This window comes from Thermobia domestica, chromosome 14 (genome assembly GCF_964235325.1).
Source record: "Thermobia domestica chromosome 14, izTheDome1.hap1.1, whole genome shotgun sequence".
Lineage (NCBI taxonomy): Eukaryota > Metazoa > Arthropoda > Insecta > Zygentoma > Lepismatidae > Thermobia > Thermobia domestica.
Genome location: NC_137467.1, coordinates 153,837,255 through 153,860,905, shown reverse-complemented (window position 1 = coordinate 153,860,905; position 23,651 = coordinate 153,837,255). Strand labels below are relative to the sequence as shown.

The 23,651-nt window shown below is 36.3% G+C and overlaps 1 protein-coding gene across 1 annotated transcript in view; it reads left to right on the top strand.

The window, feature by feature from the left end:
- LOC145670413 (phospholipid-transporting ATPase ABCA3-like) overlaps positions 1-23,651 on the top strand; it is a 541,163-nt gene that overhangs the window by 454,226 nt on the left and 63,286 nt on the right. Inside the window, exon 22 of the mRNA XM_081739072.1 lies at positions 3,501-3,648. Coding sequence (XP_081595198.1) covers positions 3,501-3,648 — 148 coding nt within the window. The remainder of the gene's footprint in view (positions 1-3,500; positions 3,649-23,651) is intronic.

The following is a 23,651-nucleotide window of genomic DNA, read 5'->3' as shown; positions in this document are numbered from 1 at the left end:
TCGGATCGCTGCTGCAGTGTTCTGAACGAGTTCGAACTCATAAAGTAAGAATTCACGTATCAGATGTTGTTGAGAACTCATCGTCACTGCGACTAAAAACTAACTGAAGATATTGAGGGATACGGGCAGAATCTCGTGGGCCAAAAGATCGCGTGGATGAAACCTCGCTGCCCAAAACCTCGCGTAGACAAAACCTTGCCGCCCAAACTCTCGTGTACCCAAAACCTCGCGTGCTCAAAACCACGTGGACCAAAATCTCACTTGGCCAAAACTTCCATAAAATTTACCCAATGAGTGATATGGAATTCCATATTACAAATGCTATTATTATTATTATTATTATTATTATTATTATTATTATTATTATTATTATTATTATTATTATTATTATTATTGAACATATGATGTAACGAGAACATTTGTACAAAATTGGCGTAAAGGCGTAAAGGATTTGGCGTGAAGGAAAAAAAAACTCAAGGTGCCTCCCGAAACTTTTTAGGAGACGTATTTCACAAACCATCCTCTTATCTGCATTTGTACCAAATTTCAAGATGTTACGCATAACATTTGGCGAATGACAAAAACAAAAATCAAGTCCACTCCAATGCCCCTTAAGGCACACATTTCAACTAACAAATAATCGCATTCTAGAATGCAAGGATAAAATTTATACAAAATTTCACATTTCCACGCCTAATAGTTTCGGAGATCTGACGAACGCCTAAAAATAGCATAAAACACAGTATTACCTACACTTTCGGGTGCAAGAGGAGTATTTATACAAAATTTCAAAATTCTACGACTAGTATTTTCATAGAGCTGTTTATAAGTTTATGGGTGTTGTTTCGTTATATGTAAATTCCAAAGTACACGTTAGATTTTTTTTTTATTTTATCTATCTATCTATATATATCTATCTATATATATATATAATGTTTAAATATATACATATACCAATATATAGAACATTCTACATCGAAGAAATCGTAATGAGATTTTCTACTGACGACATTTTTCCTAGGTGAGATTACTTATCGTGTGATTTAGGCCACGGTAGATTCTGTATCGCGAGATTTAGGACCGCCACCTTTTGGAAAGACGAGATTTTGGGACGCGAAGTTTTCGGTGGCGATACTTTAGTCAGGCGAGATATTGGTCAGGAAAAAATTTGGCCCGTGATGTTTTGAGCGGCGAGCTTCTGGCCAGGCCAGGTTTGTTAAGCGAGGTTTTGTACCTAAACCCATATTGACGGAGTAGTGGCCTCCGTTTTAAATTGTCCACTTTTCACACTCCTTTTTAGACCAGTTTGACCTTGTACTTGCGGTCGATCACGGCGTATAAATGTAAATATTTCCAGACTTAAGATGCATCTTTGTATTTTAATAAGTACGGTACTTAAGGCGTTACCTGATTAATATCATCCTTTTTCACAACTCCATAAAATAATCGAATAATCGAATTGGTAAGTGGAAAAAGAAGGAATATTCCAAAAATGTAGAAGAATTACAATTTCTATATAATTAAATACCCACTCTCACTACATTTTCGGTATTTTGAGAAATGAAATGCCTTAACATATGGTACATATGTTCCACAGAAATATTTTGAATAAGAAATGGTATTTTCAGTAAACCCTTTTGATTTTCGTTTTAAACTCACTGATTCATTTTTAAAATATTTTTTTCTGATTCTTTACATCTTCAATATTCTACTTAAGTACAGTCAGCTCTATGAGAAAGCAAAACCACTCAAATCCTTGATTTTGTTCGCGATTTCAGTAGAACAATTTTACAGATATTGCGTATTTTCCCACAGTTTCTTTGAGGTTAGGATTTAGATTTCTGGGCTTTCAGCATCTAAGGCCATTTAGCCCTTCACGATTGAGGGATGACGTCCCTCGGCGAACACACTGTCCGGGAAAGGGGAAGGAAGAAAGGATGTCGGAAAGAAGGAAGCGGCCTGGGACCCATAAGTTAGATATGACCCCTGCATTTGCCTGGTGTGAGTGACGAAAACCCAGGAAAAACTCATTCAGAGTGGCTGGCCTGAAAAAGCGTTTTACACTTTTTCGACCGAGTGCCCCCACTGGGAATCGAACCCAGGACCTCTCGCACCAAAGGCGAGAACGTTAGCGACTACGCTACACGGAACCACCACAGCTTCTTTGAGTTTTAGCAAAACCAGAAAGAAAGGAATTTATTGTCGGAGTGAATTTGCAGAAGTGTACGATACGCGTGTCTCTTTTTGTATATATATAGGGTTTTTCGAAACAACATCAACAATGTTTGGAAGGTGATTCCTGATACCAAGATAAGACAAAAAACATAGACCAAACTGGGTGCACACATGCTTCCTTTCGGAGTTATAGGTTGCCGGAAACATGAAAAAAATGAAATTTAAAGGTCCATGGCGCTAAAACTATGGGACCTACCATAATTGGGTTAAGACTTCACTTACGAACTAATGTGTGCCCTATCCAAATATCCATGTTTCAGAATCCTACGGTACTCAAGCAACAATTTTTATAGAGGGGGTTTGGCTATGGGAATATAATTTGAAGTAGTCGCCAATTACTTCTATACAAATTGTTGTGGAAGTATCGCAGGATTCTGAAACATGGATAGGGCACATACTAGTTCCCTTATCTTAAGATATCTCTTGTCTTCTTTAATATCACCTAAAAATATTTTAGGATTAGGATTAGGGATTAGATTTCTGGGCTGTCGGTATCTTAAGCTATTTGCACTGAGAAAAAAAATTGTAGGTGGCGTACTTAAAAAGATAGGTTACATGCGTAATTCGTGTAGTTTTTGGACTTAACGTACAGCAGACGTATAACTGAAAACGTTTTATAATACTTTCTGTATAAGTGTTCCATCTATAAATACTTTCCGTATGATACAATATAGGCAGTCAGGATCTCACATACAAATGGACGTATATAACATATAGCTGACGAAGGTAACATAAGTATATGCATGTGATATACGGAAAATTGTATATGATGTAACATCTAAGTGCAGTGCCTATGTAGCATACGGATAACGTATGCTCCATACTGATTTTTATACTAAGCAAGAGGATACCGTATATTGGTACAATATACCGCTGTCCGGAGAACGTATTTTTCTCTGTATAGTCCGTCACGTATATGAGGAATGGCAAGCACACTATCCGATGAAAGGGAAGGAAGAAAGGATTGGGGAAAGAAAGGAAACGGCCTGGAACCATTATGTTAAGTACCATCCCGGCATTCGCCTGGTGTGAATGAGGGAAATCCAGGGGGGAAAACTCACTCAAGATGGCTCGCCCGAAAAAGCTGTTACACTTTCTAGACCGAGTGCAAGGATATTTTGTTATAACTGTAATGTCTTAAATGAATTTTATTGAGATATAAAACAAATTACTGAATACCGTAGTACTCCTTTCTCAGTTGCTCAATAGCTTTTATTATTCATGATTTATAAAGTCATATTTTGCTTTTATTTTATTTATATCAGTATCTGACTCAAATAAGCTATGCTCCAGAACAAAACATACTGTTAGAGAATTTTAGTGGAAGAAGTGTGCTGAACTTATTTGCTCGCCTCCGAGGAGTTTCTGCTCTAAAGCGCCAAGATGTCGTAGAGAAATTGATACAAATAATGGGCAAGTACCTGTAACATTCAAGTATATATCGATTATATTTTAAGTGCATACTAACTGATAAAGTAGTATAGATTTCTGTCTTTTTACATTCCTTACTTATGCCTTTAACTGCTTACTTTTCTTTTAACTTCTTACTTATGCTTTTAGCGTCTTATTTATGCTTTAACTTCCTACTTTTGTTTTTAACTTCTTACTTATGCTTTTAACTTCCTACTTATGCTTTTAACTTTTTACTTATGTTTTTATCTTCTTACTTATAATTTTAACCTCTTACTTATGTTTCTAACTACTTACTTGTTTAACTTCTTACTTATGTTTTAATTTCTTACTCATGCTTTTAACTCGTTGTTTGTGCTTTTAACTTCTTACTTACGCTTTTAGCTTCTTGCTTGTACTTTTAACTTCTTACTTATGCTTTCTATTATTACTTATGTTTTTAGCTTCTTACTTATTATTTTAACTTCCTAGCTACTATGATTTTAACTTCTTACTTATGTTTTAACTTCTTACTCATGCTTTTACTTCTTACTTATGTTTTTGCCTTCTTATACTTTTAACTTCCTCTTTATATTTTAACTTCTTACTTATGCTTCTAATTTCTTGTTTATGTTTTGAAATTTATACTTATTCTTTTAAATTCTTACTTATGTTTTTAACTTCTTACTTATGCTTTTAGGTTCTTACCTATGCTTTTAGCTACTTACGATTTTAGCTTCTTGCTTTTGCTTTTAACTTCTTACTTATTCCTTTAACTTCCCACTTATGTTCTTAACTAAGTTACTTACTTATGTTTTTAACTTCTTACTTACGTTTTAACTTCTTCTTATGCTTCTATCTTCTTACTTATAATTTTAACCTCTTACTTATCTTTCTAACTGCCTACTTGTTTAACTTCTGACATGTTTTAACTTCTTACTCATGCTTTTAACTTCTTATTTGTGCTTTTAACTTCTTATTTATGATTTTAACTTCTTACTTATGCTTTTAACTTCTTATTTATGTTTTCAACTTACTACTTACGCTTTTAACTTCCTACTTACGCTTTTAACTCCTTACATATACTTTTAACTTCTTACTTACTTATGCTGTTAGGAAAACACGACGAACAATAGGCTACTTAAAAGTATATTTTGCTATGTATACAGTACATATATACAAAAATAATTTCTCCCAACAAAATAAAATCTGACGATTATTATTGATCGCTAATAACATATTTTTAGTGCAACAAAGTTAGTTCTTCTCTTCAATTTTCTCCAAATTTACGGATGGGAATCTACTTTCCAGCATATTTTTAAATAAGTCTGACATAATCTATTGACTGTTATATTTCGTATTTGGACGATATGAAACATAAATTAAAATTTAAGAGTTAATGGTTTCTCATTAGCCATACTATGTAGACCTACTTTCGCCTTGCTAGTGTTACAATGGAGAACTTAATTAGTGCTCTCTCATCATTTTTTAGGTTTAGAAAATAGTTTTCTCTCCATTTTCTCGTTATAGCCTAGCGAAATGAGACAAATAAGGAGAAACTTCAAAAGAAATTCCAATAAAGCTGGATGTTTGTAAACATTTTTGTTTTGATGTCCTCAGCATGTCATGAAAGTACGATTAGTATGAGCCTTTTTTTTTTTTTTTGGTTGGTGAAAAAGGAAATGAATTCTAATATTTTGGAATTGTCTCAAAATTTATAAAGTTTTCGACGAAAATTGTTCTGAGAAAAATTGTAAGTTAAGAATTCGACAAGAAAAGTCCTTAGACTCTTCATAGAGTCATATGCTTCAACAGAAATAGCGGACATCACTACAGTGTTTTAATATTTTTTGACGTGAAAGTCTAATTTTACTGGGCCAACAATGCATGAGTTTTCCCACTTACAAATATCATTTTATTCAGCTCAACAAGATTTATCAATTGAGCTCGTCTCGTCTTTGGACATCTTTATATGTTGAACATTAATGATATTGGAGAATTTAATTAATTAGGATCAAACGAGGGTGATTCAGAAAGTAATGCCTCCAAGCCCACAACTTGGTCAATATAGTACTGCAAACATTCTGAGCTGTTTACCATTAATGCACTAATGTTTAAGATATAGAATATCACTTGTTTCACGTTAATACTTCTTCTCGTTCCACAGTAATGAATACCTCTTCTCGTTCCATAGTATCCAGTGCTGATGTCCAGTTGAAACAGTGGGCTGTCATTGAATTTCTGACTACAGATGGTTGTGCGCCCAGGAACATTCATCGCCGGCGACGAGTCGTGGATACACCATTACGATCCGGAAACGAAGCATCAGTCAATGGAGTATCCACACGTCCTATGCCAAAAAAATCAGAGTTGTACCATCCACTGGGGAAGTGTTGTCGACATTCTGCCTCATCATGCCTATACTCCGTATCTTGCGTCCTGCGACGTTTGGCTCTTCTCCAGACTTAAGGATAGCCTTAAGAGCCAATGCTACAGTTGTGACGCGGAGGTGGAAACAGCAATGCGGCAATGGTGTCGCAAGCAGACACCACAATTCTTTGCCGACGGTATGAAAAACCTGGTTTCGTGTTGGCGCAAGTGTGTTGCCCGTAATGGTGACTATGTTGAAAAATGATGCAACCATTTATAGCTGTCATTGCAAGCTTTCCACTGACACCTGTACAGGTGCTATCTGTCAAACACAAATCAAGGTATCACCTTGGAGGCATTACTTTCTGAATCATCCTCGTAATTATGTATGAAAGATTTAAACTAGAGTGCGGTGTTTTCACTTTTTTGTGAGTGGTAAAATTGATGCAAAACTTGGATTTCAATTCACTTCATTTTCTGCCTTAGAAATGACTATTTTTACTTTATACCTCTTTAGTATATATTAAGTTTATTAAGTGAAACACAGGTTAAAATTTCTTGAGGTCGAAAAATTTCATGTACGCTATTTCATGAACTTAGTATCAAACAGTTTAATTAAGACGCTGATTAACAGTAACTTCTGTCTAGACATCCAAACAGCGTTTGAAACTTTTGATTTTATGCAACAAATGAAATACTTTCATTCTTTTTTTTTTAATCATAGGGTTGCTGGTTGTTTTCTTTTAATTTTTGTACATTTTGGCAGCACAAAACTGGTTTCCAAAAAAAAAAAAAAAAAAAAATACCATCACATTTGTGAGTGACGGCCATTTCTGTTAAGCAGTGCGTGTTAATTAGTGACTTTGCATATGTCCTCGTAAACTTGTATATCTTAGAATTGAATTATTCAAAAGCATTGCAACAAAACACCATTTTCTACAACACTTTCTCTTCTTTAATTTTCTCTTAGCATGAAAAGCTTTAATGAACTATAATAATTGAAGATTGCTCCCTAAAGGGTCTTTCCTAGTGTTGGGTCGTTATTGACCCAAAATGTTACCCTTGACCTAAAACTACCTCAATAAATGTTTTGACCCTACCCTCACCCCTTACAGGATTATTCTATCATACATGCTCAAAATTGAAATGAAATGAAATGAAATCTTTAAGTTTTACGTCCCACGGTTATGCCGGTTAGGCTAAAGGAGACGGTGATGATGAGTGATGAATGAAAGGGTGGAATGAATAAAGTGGGAGGAAACGGGAGAACCCCGAGAAAACCCACGCACACGTTGTTTGTCCACCACAAAGTTCACTTGGCTGGGGCTGGGATCAAACCCGGGACCCCAAGCTCAGAGGTGAACGCTCCACCACTGAGCCACCGCGGCCCTCAAAATTAAATACTGTATATATTAAATTTTTGTAGAGGTGATCGAAATAGTTTGAAAGTTTAATAGATTGTAGGGACTATGTAGATGTAAATGTGCGTTCTTTTTTTAAATATCGACGTGCATTTTCTTTGTTTCTTTACGTGTTGAAAATTTTAAAAAATCGCAGGAAAAATTTGGGGAGAGGACACTCGCTAATTTTTTTGTTAAAAATTTTGTAATACCCTCAGGTAGAACATATATTTTTCCCGGGACCTGAAAGTAATGGCAACATTGTCAAATAAATAAGTAAATAAATATAAATAAAACCGAAAACAAACGTGTTTCTTGCACAGTTTTCCCACCATTACGACTCTCAAAGTCAAAGAGTAAACATTTATTTTCCAGAGTTGACGATTTTCCTTTCTCTTGCGTCACTTCCCCTTTTGTCGTTCTTCAGCTGCCTTGATTGTGTCCATTTCTGAACAAAAGCGCCAAATATATATCCGTAACAGTGCTTCCACTTCAACCGACTCTTGTACTACGAAGTGACATACAACTCGCGTCGCCTCCTCGTATCTAACAGTGCTTGCTTCACTGGCAGCCTAAAGTGGCGTTCTCTGTTACCCGCACCGGGAAATGGCGACTCTCTACTGACGAATATTGTTTCCCCACAACTGATGTTTCAAATACCCACTAGAGGCAGCTGCAAAACAAGATACGCCTTCTATTTCTATGTTCTACCAGGAATCGAAGTAACTTCACGTACCTTGTTATTGTAAAGGGACCTGCAATTATTTGGATGACTATCAGATAACGAAAGACGTGTTTTGTTTGAGATATTCCGTGTACCTTATTTACCAATTTACTTTCTTTGTCTTGATTTTTCTTTGGTGGTGTAAGCTCTATTGCGTTGATGGTTCGTTTCTTTATTTGCAGGTAGGACCTATCTACACTTTATTCCAAAAAGGTTGATCTGATTGATTGTGACTGTTTTGAGGCAAGTTCAACCTCGGGTATATTCGAAAACAGTAAACCAAAGATGCCAAGTTCGAGCCTACAAGTCAACTTTTGCAATCGGCAGAAATTATGCAGTTATGTTTTGTTTTTTTTTAAGTATAATAAGACATGTCGAAATTTTATTAATTGTAGAAAAAAATAACATTGATTGGAATACTTAATGACACAATATTTCGAAACTATGTATAAATGTGAGCATCTGCTGGCTTTGTAATTTATGTTTCCATACGTAGAACATTTTCATTGAAAGAAAAGACATCGAAAACTTTCAAATAAAAAGGCATGTCAAACTGGGTGCATTCAAAAGCTCCTAAGAAACAACGAACGGTAACGTTCATCCTATAGTATACTGATACACTAAAGGAGTCACGAATGATGACACGTGAAACTACAAGTTCAATTTCTTAACTTACGACGAATTAAAGTCTGACCCTAGGTCATTTTATCAGAAAGAGTTCGGAGGTGGAAATTTCTGCCATCACGTACCATGAAGGCAGTAGTAGGGGCCGACGTATATTGAGCCGAGTCAGCAAAAATTTTTGTGACGTCATAGGTCAAAGGTCAATGACCTTGGCCTGGGGTCAATGACCTAGGGGTACCTAGGACCACCCCCTCTAAATTTTGGCAGGGGTACCTTGGCCCACCCCCTAAATTTTGGCAGGGGTACATAGGACCACCCCCCCTTAAATTTTAGAAATTGCCAAATCTAAAAATTGGGTATGGTAGCCTAGGACCATAGTATGTACCTCTATCAGTATTGGGTGTCTATGTCGTTCCCTTTCATGGGTAAAAAATTGCCAAAAATTGAATTTTCGGAGGTTTTTGACCTAATTTATCCCCTTGGATGAGGTATTATTACCTTATATAGTTATATGGGCGTATACAGGGGTCCATTACCTTTCATAACATATGGGTATATTAATGCACCCCTTGAAAAATTTGGGAGGGGTACTTTGGCCCACCCCTTCAATTTTGGAAATTGCCCAATTTAAACATTGGGTATTATAGTATAGGACCCTAATATGTATTATGATAAATTTGGGTGGTCCACCTCATTCCCTTCTAGGGGTACAAAATTGCCAAAACTATAAACGTAAGCAATACGTTGTACCACGTGTTTGGTTTTTGGTCGATTTTATCCCCTTTGATGAGGTCCTATTACCTTATATAGTTATATGGTCATGTATAGGGGTCCATTACCTATCATAAGACATAGGTACATTTGTGCACCCCTTTAAATTTTTGGGAGGGGTACCTTGGCCCACCCCTTTAATTTTGGAAATTGCCCAATTTAAACATTTGGTATTATAGTATAGAACACTAATATAGATCACTATAAATTTGGGTGGTCCACCTCGTTCCCTTTTAGGGGTACAAAATTGCCAAAATTTTAGTACAACCAAGTGTTTGGTATTTGGTACATTTTATCCCCCTTTGATGAGGTTCTATTACCTTATATGGTTATATGGTCATGTATAGGGGTTCATTATCTATCATAAGACATAGGTACATTGGTGCACCCCGGGAGGGGTACCTTGGCCCACCCCTTAAATTTTGGAAAATGCTCAATTTAAACATTTGGTATTATAGTACAGGACCTCAATATGTATCATGATAAATTTGGATGGTCTACATCGTTCCATTTTAGGGGTACAAAATTTCCAAAATATAAACGTTGTACCACGTGTTTGTTTTTTTTGGTCCATTTTATCCCCTTTGATGAGATTCTATGATTACAGGGGTCCATATCCTATCATAAGACATGGGCACCCTTCTTAAATTTTGGCAATGGGGGGTTCACTGAAATTGTCCAATTGAAGCATAGTACAGGACCTCAATATGTTTCGGTGGTCCTATTTTCAAATTTTTAAGTACAACCACGTGTTCGGTTACTGACTCAATGTATCCTATTTGATAAGGTATGGACGGGTATCCCCTTTCAATTTGGTAGGACCCTTCGGGTGTAGTACAGTCACGTGATCGATGATTTGGTTTTGATGCGCGACGAGGTCCCTGGTCAATGTTCTCTAGGAATTAGGTGGAAACTTTGCACAGGGTTCTCGTCTTATATCGCACAGTTCTTTAGGAGAATCTGATAACGTTGTATATGGAATGGACAATAAAAACACATAAATAAGTATAAATTGTATTTTATTCATATTTCTGGTTTCTTCTTTTTCTTTCTTATTGACAATGTTTGTATATTGAGCTGGGTTTCTTCATTAGACCGCCCCCCTCTTCTTGATTGTAATGATTTGTTTCCATGTTTTGCAGCATAGCACCCGTTTGCAAAGCTTCGTATTGTGAATTCTGTAAAAAAGAACGAGGAAAAAGATGATTAGTATAGAAATAGATGATGATTAAACAATACACTTACAATGATAAATATGATAAAATTACCTGGAAGGTATATTGCAGCAGTCTACGATCATTAACCGTGGGTACTGTTGTGAACAAGTATTGAATTTCACGCAGAGATTTTCCTTGGGCTTTACAGCACAAATAAAAATAAGCATAATAGCCACATACGGATGAACCAAGACTTTGCATTTGGCTATTATTATATTTATAGTACATACAATGAAGTTTTAAGAATGCAACATGTTGTGGTACATAAGGAGGAAGGCCATAGCTGTCAAAATATTCTCCAACACCGCGATGATCAATATAAATTGCAATCCAATGGCTTCCTAGTTTTGTGGATGGATCTGTATTTACAATGATTGCCAGAGGAAGAGAAATCCGTGAGGGCAACTCATCGCTTGCAAATACCCCGGTAAAATGATTTCTGAATAATGGACTACCGTTTAAAGCACTAGCTAATTGTAATGTATTCAACATCGTGAATGGAAATGATACATAACGTATACGTACCTTGTAATTTAAAAGTCCAGGATAATGTTGCGCTGGTGGTCGATCTCTAGGAGTGAGGAAAACTCTCCATACACAATACAGTTTGCAGGTGCTGCTAATTTCTCTTGGAAATGAACTTCCAATCGGATGGCTCCATGTCGTTGTAAATTCCAATAGTGACAATCTCCAGCAGAAGAATCGGGAGTTAGGTCAAATACAAACAGTGTATATCCATTCTTGTAGTCGGCTCTTGAAATTGTATTTCCAGTATTGGTAAAATGTATGCCAGAGCCTGAGAACAATGTGTGGTACGATGAAATGTAGAGATTTTCTTCAAAGTTGGGTTGCAATGGTTTTGAAGGTACAGCTTTTCCATCCACGTACAATGTAAAGAAATTAATGTTTAGATGTTGAAATTCAAATGGATTGGTGGTAATAGTTCCACTGGATGCTTCATTCGATGTAAATCCTACAATAATACGATTTGGCAATGTTCCCATAAACAGGTTATCAATAGTTTTGGATTGTATATCCTTCGGGATGGTAAATGATTTCATTTGAACCCTTGTCAGAGGATACTTTGCCGGTGTAGATTGTAAAATTTTATTGTGTGCCAATTTAACACTAGGGCTGATGCTGACTTTTTTCACCTGCAACGATGCATCTAGAATATTGATTTTTGCATTGACACCACTTTCACCGGCCATGAGACAAAAGTTTGCCTTTGCAGGAATAAGTTTCACACGTAATTCCACTCCATGAATTAAAAATTTATCTTGATTAAAAATGTCACAATGAAGATGTCCAATCATATCGAATTTCATACTTTGTTTTGTCAGTTCATAGCGTTGTTGAAATCCTTTGTTCTCACTTGTGGTTGCGTTCATATGACCAGCCGTATCTTGAAACCACATTGCTGTTTGTAAATGTGTATTTTTAGCTCCATCACTATAATTGAGTAGTTTTTCCAGGTACGAACGATATGGATGATTATGTGACGGAAATGAAATCAGTTTATTGTTCAAGTAGATTTGTACTTCACTAAACATAGCATTTAGAAAATCATTGACAGGTGCAATTGCTTTATCCGTATTGATGAAGGGGGAACCATCTGGTTTCACAATTTGTGCTTGGATGTATAATAAGGTTTGTGGCAAATCAATGTATTCATCACTGCTACCACTCACTACAAATTCTATTGGTGAATTTTCAGCTATTGAACTAATTGGTTTGTAGCCTATAATACGATTGTCCAGAACACTGGTTTGCGTGGGCAACGTTGAAAAAATGTCCAATTCACTTTTTACACATTCACAGGATTGATGATGTAAGAAAGCCATCGTTGAATTAATCAAAAATATCTGGTGACGATGCCAATGATCTCTTCTTCTTCTTATGTGATAATTTACGTCTCTTTGTAGGATTGATGGTGTTGTTGATCGTTGGAAGGTCAACCTCAAACTGAGAGCAGTCATCCCATTTTCGTTTATGATATCCACTTCCCAGCATAGTTTTCAACTTATTTTTAGCTTTTTCTTGTAAATTCGTTTTTGCCTCTTGCATCCGTTGATGAAACGATTCTTCCAGCGGTTGATTCAAGATCACAACATCATTAATCATATTGGCACCTGATTTTAATAATTCTTTTCCCACAGTTTTAGCGCCTTGCTTCACAAGTGGTAACACTGAACGAAATAAGCCACCAAGGAAACTTCCAATGCCATGTCCTGCTTGATAGGGACTTCCCACATAGACGTTGCCGATACCGGATAACGCTTGTTTTTGGTAGTATTGCAAATACGGATCAGTCATGACGACGACGACGGAAATGTAGTTTTGTAGACACCGTTCCAAAGGTGAATGGCATAGGATGACCTGTGCTATCCCTTATATCGATTTGTATTTGCTCAAAATTCATTTTTTCCACCGGAACATAATGTGCAGGATTAAAGATTTGTACTGCATGACTTCCAAAAGTATGATTCACAGGATCCATGTTGACAATTCGTAGCAAGGGTACCATTGTATCTCCAACAATGACAGATTCAATAATGTCACAATAGACGTACATTTGTGATGGTAAGCCTAATCGTACATCTGGTGTATATTGTCCCTTTTCCATATCTTTTAAATCACTTTTCGGGTCAAATCCAAGCATTAAACTAACACTTGGTGACAATTGTACAGAAGTATGGATTTCCTTTTTGGGATGTCTTATGAGGCATATATTATTAGTTGCGTCATGAGATATAAATAAATTGGTTTCTTTATGATGTATATTAATTGCATGAATAAGATCCCGTATATTGTTATAATAGCGTACAGGGATCGTTACAACCTTCCACGGTTCCTGATCATTACTACTTGATGATTTGTAATATATTTTATTGTTTTTACTGTTAATGTTCAGCAAAGAATGTGGATAATGAATCTCTACAATTGCCACATCCCATTTCTGGCGAAACTCTACACGTCGTTGTAATTTCGTAATATATGAAGTCAATGTATTTTCTGGAAAATAATCCATGGAACTATTACTGGGAAGTGTAACGTAAAAATCTTGATCAGGTTCCATTCTTCTTCTTCTTCTTCAATGAAGTTGCAGGGATCCACGAATTGAATGAGGAAGGATATCCTTTCCACTGGACGAGATACTCCTTTCTGCGACCTTTTGTTCTTGTACGTAATATTTTATCGATGAGGAACGTCGAAGGGAGCGGTACTGGTTGTAATTCTTCTCTGTAAAAAACACCATCGATGAGTTGATGATTTAAATCCTCTAGTCGATACACTGGTGGGTTTCTTGGTACAATGGCTTTTACTCTGAATATTTCCCAAGTCCAGTTCTCGAGGTAACCCTTGTCAAAGATACGTTTTGTTTTACTTATACGAACAGTATCACCAACAGATAAATCCGTATCTTGTTTTGAACGTTGTAGCTTTTTGTCGTATAAGTTATGCCACACCTCCAGTAAATTGTCCTGAGAAACGTTTGCAGGTGCCATTTTAATACTGGAATGCCGACTTTCATTGTATGCTTTTACAAGTAAAGGCAATACTTTGATGTAATTGTATGTTTGATATTTGGTAAAGTATTTCCACATACGATGTTTCAATGTCTGATTAAATCTTTCTGCGATGCTGGCTTTAATATCTGGATCCTTTGTTGTAACATGTTGCACGTTGTGTTTCCTGAGAAACTTTTGTACTGTCTTGTTGGTAAATTCAGTTCCTTGATCACTACGTAGCACAATTGGTTTCCTCTCCTGGAAAATCATTTCAAATGCATTCATTATATCCTTGGCACTTTTTGATTTTAGTGGTACAGCCCACCCGTACCGACTAAACACATCAATCACTGTAAGAATATAGCGGTAATTGTTATTATAGTTTTGAAGTGATTGTAAATCATTTAAATCACATTCCCATTGATCATCAATATTGTTGACAAGATAAAAATCTCTACGGAAACGACGACGTACAGGACGATGTAACGTGTAGGTAGGTTGTTTGTTTAACCAAAGTTTTATTTTGGCTAGAGGTATAGATTTTCCTGTGGCTTGCCATAATTTCTTTGCAGTAGAAAATGATGCAGGGTGTGCTGGATTGTAATAAATGGATTTCAACTTTTTGTTCATGGTTTGTACGTTGACCATTGTGGAATGATACGTTTTCTTTTTGGTCGGACTTCTAAAACATCATCATCATCATCTTCTTCTTCTTCTTCTCCGGAAGAAAATAATTCAGGTGCCGGTTTTGGTGGTGCAGATCCTTCAGATGCTGTTGTACTATTATGCTTGACAATATAGTTTAATCTCCGTGGATTACCAATCAATTCTTGAGGTGTGTTTGACGATGCAAGGTAGTTGCAAAACAATTCCCAGCCTTGAGGATTAGAATGTTTCCTCGGTCGAGTCACATCACACATTAAATCTACAATATTGGATCCATGTAGTTTATTGTCGTTGATGTACACTGTTCCTTTATGATCCCACGTAATTGCGTCATCTTGTTTTAAACGACGGAATAGTAGTTCGGCTTTCTTACGATACATTTGTGGTATTGCGGCTAAAATTTCTTGTTTCGTGCTATCGTCAACATTCGGGACGTCACCATCAGGTTTCATTGATGTAATTGTAAGTGGTATTGGTTCTTCTTGTTTACGTATCACATAAAGATATTTCTGTAATATTCTATTGTACTGATTCCATTTTTCTTCATCACTTGGATACGATGTATTCAATATGGATTGCATTTCACGATCGAGATTAGATTCTCGATTTTCACTCACACGGGATGATGATGCATGCATTCGTTGAAGCATTTCTGGTGGCACTAAAACCATCTTCTTGCTATGTTCCATGAAGTTTATTGTTTAAACAAAATACTGGATAACACACTTCCTACAATAGGTGCAAGTAATGCAGGTAAGAATCCTCCTTGTTGTACGGCTAAATGTTTCTTCTTTTTATCCAATGATTTTGTATTGTCTACGAGATAGCGGAGCGTGTTCTTGTAACGCTTTAATCTTGACTTCTGCACACTTGTCAGTGGAACATTGCCTTTTAAGACATTATAACAACATTCACAAATACTATGAATTAATGAAGCGTCTGCATTGGCAATAATAGCTTTACGCAATCTTGGTTTAGCTTTGTGCAGAGCACGTAGCAGATCAGCGTGTTTCACTGTAGGAGACATCGTGACAGACTAAGTCATTCTTTTCACATGCACAATAATTTAAACATGTTTTGTTGGTACGTAAACATAATGATGCAAATCGTCGGGAAAAATATTTGTACGAAATCGAATTTCATCGGGTGTATCTTGTTTAAGATCCATCAGTAAATAACCATGTGGATTTCTTGTTGCGTCTGCATAACTTTCTTGTAGAAACAGTGGATGCTCAGGCATGATTTGATAACTCATATGCTTGATTTGTGACTTGTCACGTGGATTTTTAAACAACACCAAATACGAACAATTTAAACTCATATTTCTATTTGCTTTACTTTGATGAAATACATTTTGTGTTATAAAAATCACACTAATATTTCGATGATGTGATCCTTTTGTGAACATATCAACAATATCACTATTCACTTCTCGCATATGGTCATCAATAATAATCAAATGTGGTCCATCTTGAGGCTGAAAATCTTTCATTCGTGGAAGTCCTTCGTGAAATTCTACTGGAACTGGCATTGTTGCATACACGTCTTGCCATTCCGCATAATACCAATATATCTTACGAAATTTTGCATTGATCATGGTTGGGAGATGTGACAGTAATCGCTTCACAAAATACGTTTTTCCACACCCACTAGGCCCTGCGAGAATACAGGTAAATGGATGTTTCCACTGTGTATCCATGATGAACACTAACACCTTGTTTCAAAAATGATGCGTATTTAAAGCGAGTACAACTTTTTTTGTTTTAGTTTGTAAATTCCTGCACTCACTGGTGTGAAAAGGAAAGAAACAGTTCATCTGTTTATCGAGTAGTTGAAAACCGTTTATTTGTTAATCGAATAGTTGAAAACCGTTTATTTGTTAATCGAATAGTTATAAACCGGATAAAGTTTAACGGTTAACCGTGAAAGCTGACCACTGTTTGATTTAAATTCTATTTGAAAAATTTTTCGTTTCAAATTTGTTTTGAAAATTGTTTCAAAAATTTTTTGTTTTCATTTTTTTTCAAATTTTTTGTTTGAAATTTTTGTTTGTAAATTTATTGTTTCAAATTTTTTTGTTTGAAAATGTTTCGTTTCAATTTTTTTGTTGAAAATTTTTGTTTTCAAATTTTTGTTTTCAAAATTTTGTTTGAAAATTTTTTCGTTTGAAACTTTTTAATTTTTTTGTTGCAAAATTTTTTGTTTAAATTTTCTTTGTTCGAAATTTTTGTTTTGAAATTTTTCGTTTCCAATTTTTTTTTGTTTAAAATTTTTTTTTCAAACTAAAAAAACTTTTTGTTTGAAATTTAAGTTTAAAAAATGTTCGAATTTTTTGTTTAAAATTTTTTGTTTGAACATTTTTGTTTCGAAATTTTTTCGTTTCAATTTTTGTTTTCATTTTTTTTTTAGTTTGAAAAGTTGAAAAAAAAAGTTTTAAATGCCAAGAATCTTTCCTAGAGAACATTGACCAGGGACCTCGTCGCGCATCAAAACCAAATCATCGATCACGTGACTGTACTACACCCGAAGGGTCCTACCAAATTGAAAGGGGATACCCGTCCATACCTTATCAAATAGGATACATTGAGTCAGTAACCGAACACGTGGTTGTACTTAAAAATTTGAAAATAGGACCACCGAAACATATTGAGGTCCTGTACTATGCTTCAATTGGACAATTTCAGTGGACCCCCCATTGCCAAAATTTAAGAAGGGTGCCCATGTCTTATGATAGGATATGGACCCCTGTAATCATAGAATCTCATCAAAGGGGATAAAATGGACCAAAAAAACAAACAAACACGTGGTACAACGTTTATATTTTGGAAATTTTGTACCCCTAAAATGGAACGATGTAGACCATCCAAATTTATCATGATACATATTGAGGTCCTGTACTATAATACCAAATGTTTAAATTGAGCATTTTCCAAAATTTAAGGGGTGGGCCAAGGTACCCCTCCCGGGGTGCACCAATGTACCTATGTCTTATGATAGATAATGAACCCCTATACATGACCATATAACCATATAAGGTAATAGAACCTCATCAAAGGGGGATAAAATGTACCAAATACCAAACACTTGGTTGTACTAAAATTTTGGCAATTTTGTACCCCTAAAAGGGAACGAGGTGGACCACCCAAATTTATAGTGATCTATATTAGTGTTCTATACTATAATACCAAATGTTTAAATTGGGCAATTTCCAAAATTAAAGGGGTGGGCCAAGGTACCCCTCCCAAAAATTTAAAGGGGTGCACAAATGTACCTATGTCTTATGATAGGTAATGGACCCCTATACATGACCATATAACTATATAAGGTAATAGGACCTCATCAAAGGGGATAAAATCGACCAAAAACCAAACACGTGGTACAACGTATTGCTTACGTTTATAGTTTTGGCAATTTTGTACCCCTAGAAGGGAATGAGGTGGACCACCCAAATTTATCATAATACATATTAGGGTCCTATACTATAATACCCAATGTTTAAATTGGGCAATTTCCAAAATTGAAGGGGTGGGCTAAGGTACCCCTCCCAAATTTTTCAAGGGGTGCATTAATATACCCATATGTTATGAAAGGTAATGGACCCCTGTATACGCCCATATAACTATATAAGGTAATAATACCTCATCCAAGGGGATAAATTAGGTCAAAAACCTCCGAAAATTCAATTTTTGGCAATTTTTTACCCATGAAAGGGAACGACATAGACACCCAATACTGATAGAGGTACATACTATGGTCCTAGGCTACCATACCCAATTTTTAGATTTGGCAATTTCCAAAATTTAAGGGGTGGTGGTCCTATGTACCCCTGCCAAAATTTAGGGGGTGGGCCAAGGTACCCCTGCCAAAATTTAGAGGGGGTGGTCCTAGGTACCCCTAGGTCATTGACCCCAGGCCAAGGTCATTGACCTTTGACCTATGACGTCACAAAAATTTTTGCTGACTCGGCTCAATATACGTCGGCCCCTACTACTAAGGCTCACTGTTTGAGATACTCGTGATAAGTAAGTGATCCCAGGAAGCAGCGATCAAATGAAAAATTTCAAATGGAAAGATATATCAAACTGGATGGCATTCTGAAATGAGTAAAAGAAACATAAGTGATAAAGCCAGCATGTGCTCACATGTATACATATTTTCGAAATATTTTATTATTAAGTGTTACAAACAATGTTATTTTTTCTACACTTAATACCATTGCAGCATGTCTTATTATACCTAAAGAAGAAAAATAGATGTGCAACAATTGTCACGATTGCGAAGGTTGTGTTGGAGCCTCGAACCTGGCATCTTTGGTTAACTGTTTCCGAGAGATACCCGAAGTTGAGCTTAAAAGAGTTTTGCCTCAAACCAGCCACAATCAATCGGCTCAACCCTTCTGGAATTAGGTGTACGAACTTGTTAATGAAGAAACGAAACAGCAAGGAAATACAGCTTACATCACCAAAGGAAAAACAAGAAAGTAAATTGGTAAACATGATACACAGAATATCTGAAACAAAACACGTCTTTTCTTTTCAACCGATAGCCATCCAAATAATTACAGATCCCTCTACAATAATAACGTACGTAGATCTACTTCGATTTCTGGTAAAACATAGAAATAGAAGGCGTACCTTGCTTTTTGCATCTGCCTCTAGTGCGTATTCCAAACGTCAGTTGTGGAAAAGAAAAACAGTATTCATCAGTATGGGGTCGCCATTTCCTGGTGCGGGTAACACAGAACGCCACTCTACGCGGCCAGTGAAGCAAACGCTGTTAGATACGAGGAGGCGACGCGAGGTGTGTGTAACTTTGTAGTGCAAGACTCGGTTCAAGTGGAAGCACTGTTACGGAGATATATTTCGCGTTTTTGTTCCGAAATGGATACAATCGAAGCAGCCGAAGAACGACAGAAGCTGAAGGGACGCAAGAGGAACGAAAATCGTCAACTCTGGAAAAGAAATGTTTACTCTTTGGCCTTAAGAGCCCTAAAATGGTGGGAAAACTGTGCGAGAAACAAAGTTGCCATCACTTTCAGATCCTGAAAAAAATGTTGTACCTAAGGGTATTGCAAATTTTTAACCAAATAATCAGCTACGTGTCCCGCCGAAATATTTTTTCTACAATTTTTTTTTTAATTTCAACACGCGAGAAAACAAAGAAACCGCGCATCGATGATTTTGAAAGAATACACATTTATACCTACATAGTATCTATCATCTGTGAAACTTTCAAAATATTTCGACCAAAGTTAAAAAAAATATTCAATTTTGAACATGTATCATACGATAATTCGGGAAGTGTAGGGGTATGGGATCAACATTTTCCTGTTCAAGTGTAACATTTTGTGTCAATAACGATCCAATTTTGATTAAGGGTCGATTTCACTATCTTACTATTTGGTCTAGGAATTAATTCGTGCGGGTGGACAAGAGATGGCGCAACGAACGGAGCGTCCCACAGTTCCGTGTATCCACACATGTGTTGCAAACCCCTGTCATCGCGTATCGTTCGTAGTATAGGGCAGTGGATTAAAGCGTCAACAACACCAGTTTGTAGTTAAGTGAACATGGCGCAATTTGTGCCTGATAAAGTGTTTTTGCGGGGTGTCCTGCTGCATTACTTTAACATGCAGAAAAGTGCGACTGAAAGTCATCGTATTTTGGTGGAAGTGTATGGTGACCATGCTCTAGCTGAGCGAACGTGTCAGAAGTGGTTTGCACGGTTTAGAAGTGGTGATTTCGGCTTGGCAGACCAAGAGCGAGCTGGACAGCCAAAAAAATTTCAAGACGAAGAATTGACAGCATTGCTCGAGCAGGATTCGTGTCAAACGCAGGAACAACTTGCAGCAGCATTAGGCGTTGATCAAACAACAGTCTCCAAACGCTTGAAAGCCATGGGAATGATTCAAAAGATGTCACATTGGGTTCCACATGAATTGAAAGACAGAGACGTTGAAAGACGAAAAACCATTTGCGAATTGCTGCTTCAACGACAGAGCAGAAAGGGGTTTCTGCATCGAATTATTACGGGTGATGAGAAGTGGATCCATTACGAGAACCCTAAACGAAAAAAGGCCTGGGTGAAACCAGGTGAACCAGGTCCATCACAACCAAAACGAGATATTCACTGTGCAAAGGTTATGCTGTGCATATGGTGGGATATGAAAGGTGTGGTGTACTATGAGCTGCTGCAACCGGGTGAAACTATGAATGGAGAACGTTATCGACGACAATTAATGCGTTTGAAGCAAGCTCTGGCCAGAACACGACCAGAATGGGAGAACAGACATGATAAACTTATTGTTCAACATGATAACGCTCGCCCACATGTCGCAAAACCGGTCAAAACCTATTTAGAAAATGTCGGATGGGAAGTTTTACCCCACCCGCCGTATTCACCAGACGTTGCTCCTTCGGACTACTACTTGTTCGATTGCATGAACAACGATTTGATTGGACAGCGGTTTACTTCTTCAGAAGATATCGAAACATGGGTCTCTGACTGGATCGCTTCCAAGGATGAGGACTTCTTTCGCCACGGAATCCGTACATTGCCTGACAGATGGGCGAAAGTGGTGGCTAGCGATGGACAATATTTTTCTTAAGGTATTTATGTATTTTGTGTTTGTACTACAGCTTCAATGTGTGCGTACCAACCGCACGAATTAATTCCTAAACCAAATAGCTCAAAAATGGATGTTTTTTTATTCGTACCGTCAATTTAACTGTCTTTTCACTGTCTTCAAGAGCTTGAAAAATGGCTTTTTTGAAGGAAAAACAAAGATCTCTTCGTGGCGTTTTAGATTGAGAAATTTTAAGCTTCTTTAAACATTTTAGTTTTACTTGAGATATAACAGTTTATTTTCACATTATAACAAGAGAACCATTTAATTACTGCATTCTGAAGAGAAGATCCTGAAAAACAATTCAAGAATCAAAGAAAATTGCTCATTCGATAGAACACAAAAAATAAAAATCGGTGGATGTAGTGGGTTTTCTAGTTGCAACAAATTGTTTACAGAGCTATTAGAAGACAATTTTCAATGACAAATATGTTTTAGCACAAAGTGTAATAGTGGTTAGCAATAATCATCCTGAAAGTGTAGGAGACATCGTGAAATGTACATAAAAAAATTAAAATTTATGAATGAAGTAAAACTTCCTTGTAACTATACAGGGCCGGATTAAGGGAAGGGCTTAGGGGGGCTTTCAGGTAGACAGGGCCCTCCACTCTGGTCAAAATCTTAACTAGCTACCTAAGAAGAATCATGAAGATATAATCATCATCACAAAATAAAATATGACCAAAAATATTAAAGATATTCCCTTAACTTTCCTACTGTATTTTCGCAGGAATGTATTAGATGAAGTCAGCAGGAGTCACATGTTTTTTCTAGCCCCAGGTTAATCCAGCTCTGTAACTATATATAAAAGTTATTAGGCTGCTAAAATTCAAGGGAGGAGAACGTTCAAACGCTATCCACAAGTTTGTAATTTCAAAAATTTTGAAACGATATAACAGAAAAGAAAGAAGGAATTTTGTAAATAATTATGTTTATCTAACATACCTAAATTAGCTGTTTACGGCTTAAATTCTGTAAACTGAATTCTTTGAAACTCAAGATAAAATGTTTCCCGAACGAACAAGACGTAAACAAGATTTTGTATCAGAACAAGAACAGGTATATTTGTTCCTTGGTTTATGGTACATTTTTCTTCCTTACCAGATTGATTTTAAGCAACCAATAAAACACAAATATCAAAATTGTATGTCCCCCAGGTACTTGACAATACGTTAAAGCAACCAAGGCAACATTTGGATTAAGTGGGTTCATAACTTACACTTGAAAGTAACAATTGGTATGCCAGTTTGGAAACTAATTAAGACAACCAGCCTCGCACTGAACATAATACTCACAAGTATTGAATACTGTGAACGTACGTTCTTAATTGTAGAATTCACAATATAAAAGAAACAAAGGTCAACAAGGACGTCATAAAAAGTAAAAAAAGTGATTTTTTTGTTACAAGATCAGTTTTTTATGAGAAAAAACCTCCGTTTCAAACAAAATAGCTTTTTTTATCTTTTCTGCAACCCTTCTTAAATTATTACGAACAAAGTTGTCGAGTAAACTGCAATATTCCAGAGGCCAAGTACTCAAATCTACTAGTCTTGTAATCAGAGCCGGATTTATTTATGACGAGACCCTAAGCTATTGAAGGTAATCGAGCCTTTTTATATGTCCAGCTGTCCTCTGTCAACTGATATTTTAGGGAGCAGGCTATCAGGAGGGGACCCATTACTTATATCATAGAAACACACTCTTGTTGTATGTAGACTTTATTTTGTTTGTTTTTATCTTATTTTTGAACATGTACATCCAGTTTTCTATTGTTTAAAGTTTTGAGCACCCCCAAGAGAGTGGGGCCCTAAGCTACAGCTTGTTTACCTTATACGTAAATTGAACACTGCTTGTAATACTAGTACGAAACTTTTCAAAATCAAATAGTTTAGAATTGTATGTACGAGAGAAAGTAATTACCGGTTTGAAAAAAAATACTAAACAAGTTTGTTCAAGTTATAATTATTTTTATATAAAGGAGCACACCTTAAACTATTTTTTGGCATAATTTCCACCAATGTTCAAACACTTGTCAGAGCGAGTGACCAACTCGTCCAAACCTTCCTTAACGAAACATCGCATCAGTGTCCGCCAAGAACGTACTGTTTCGTTTGAACG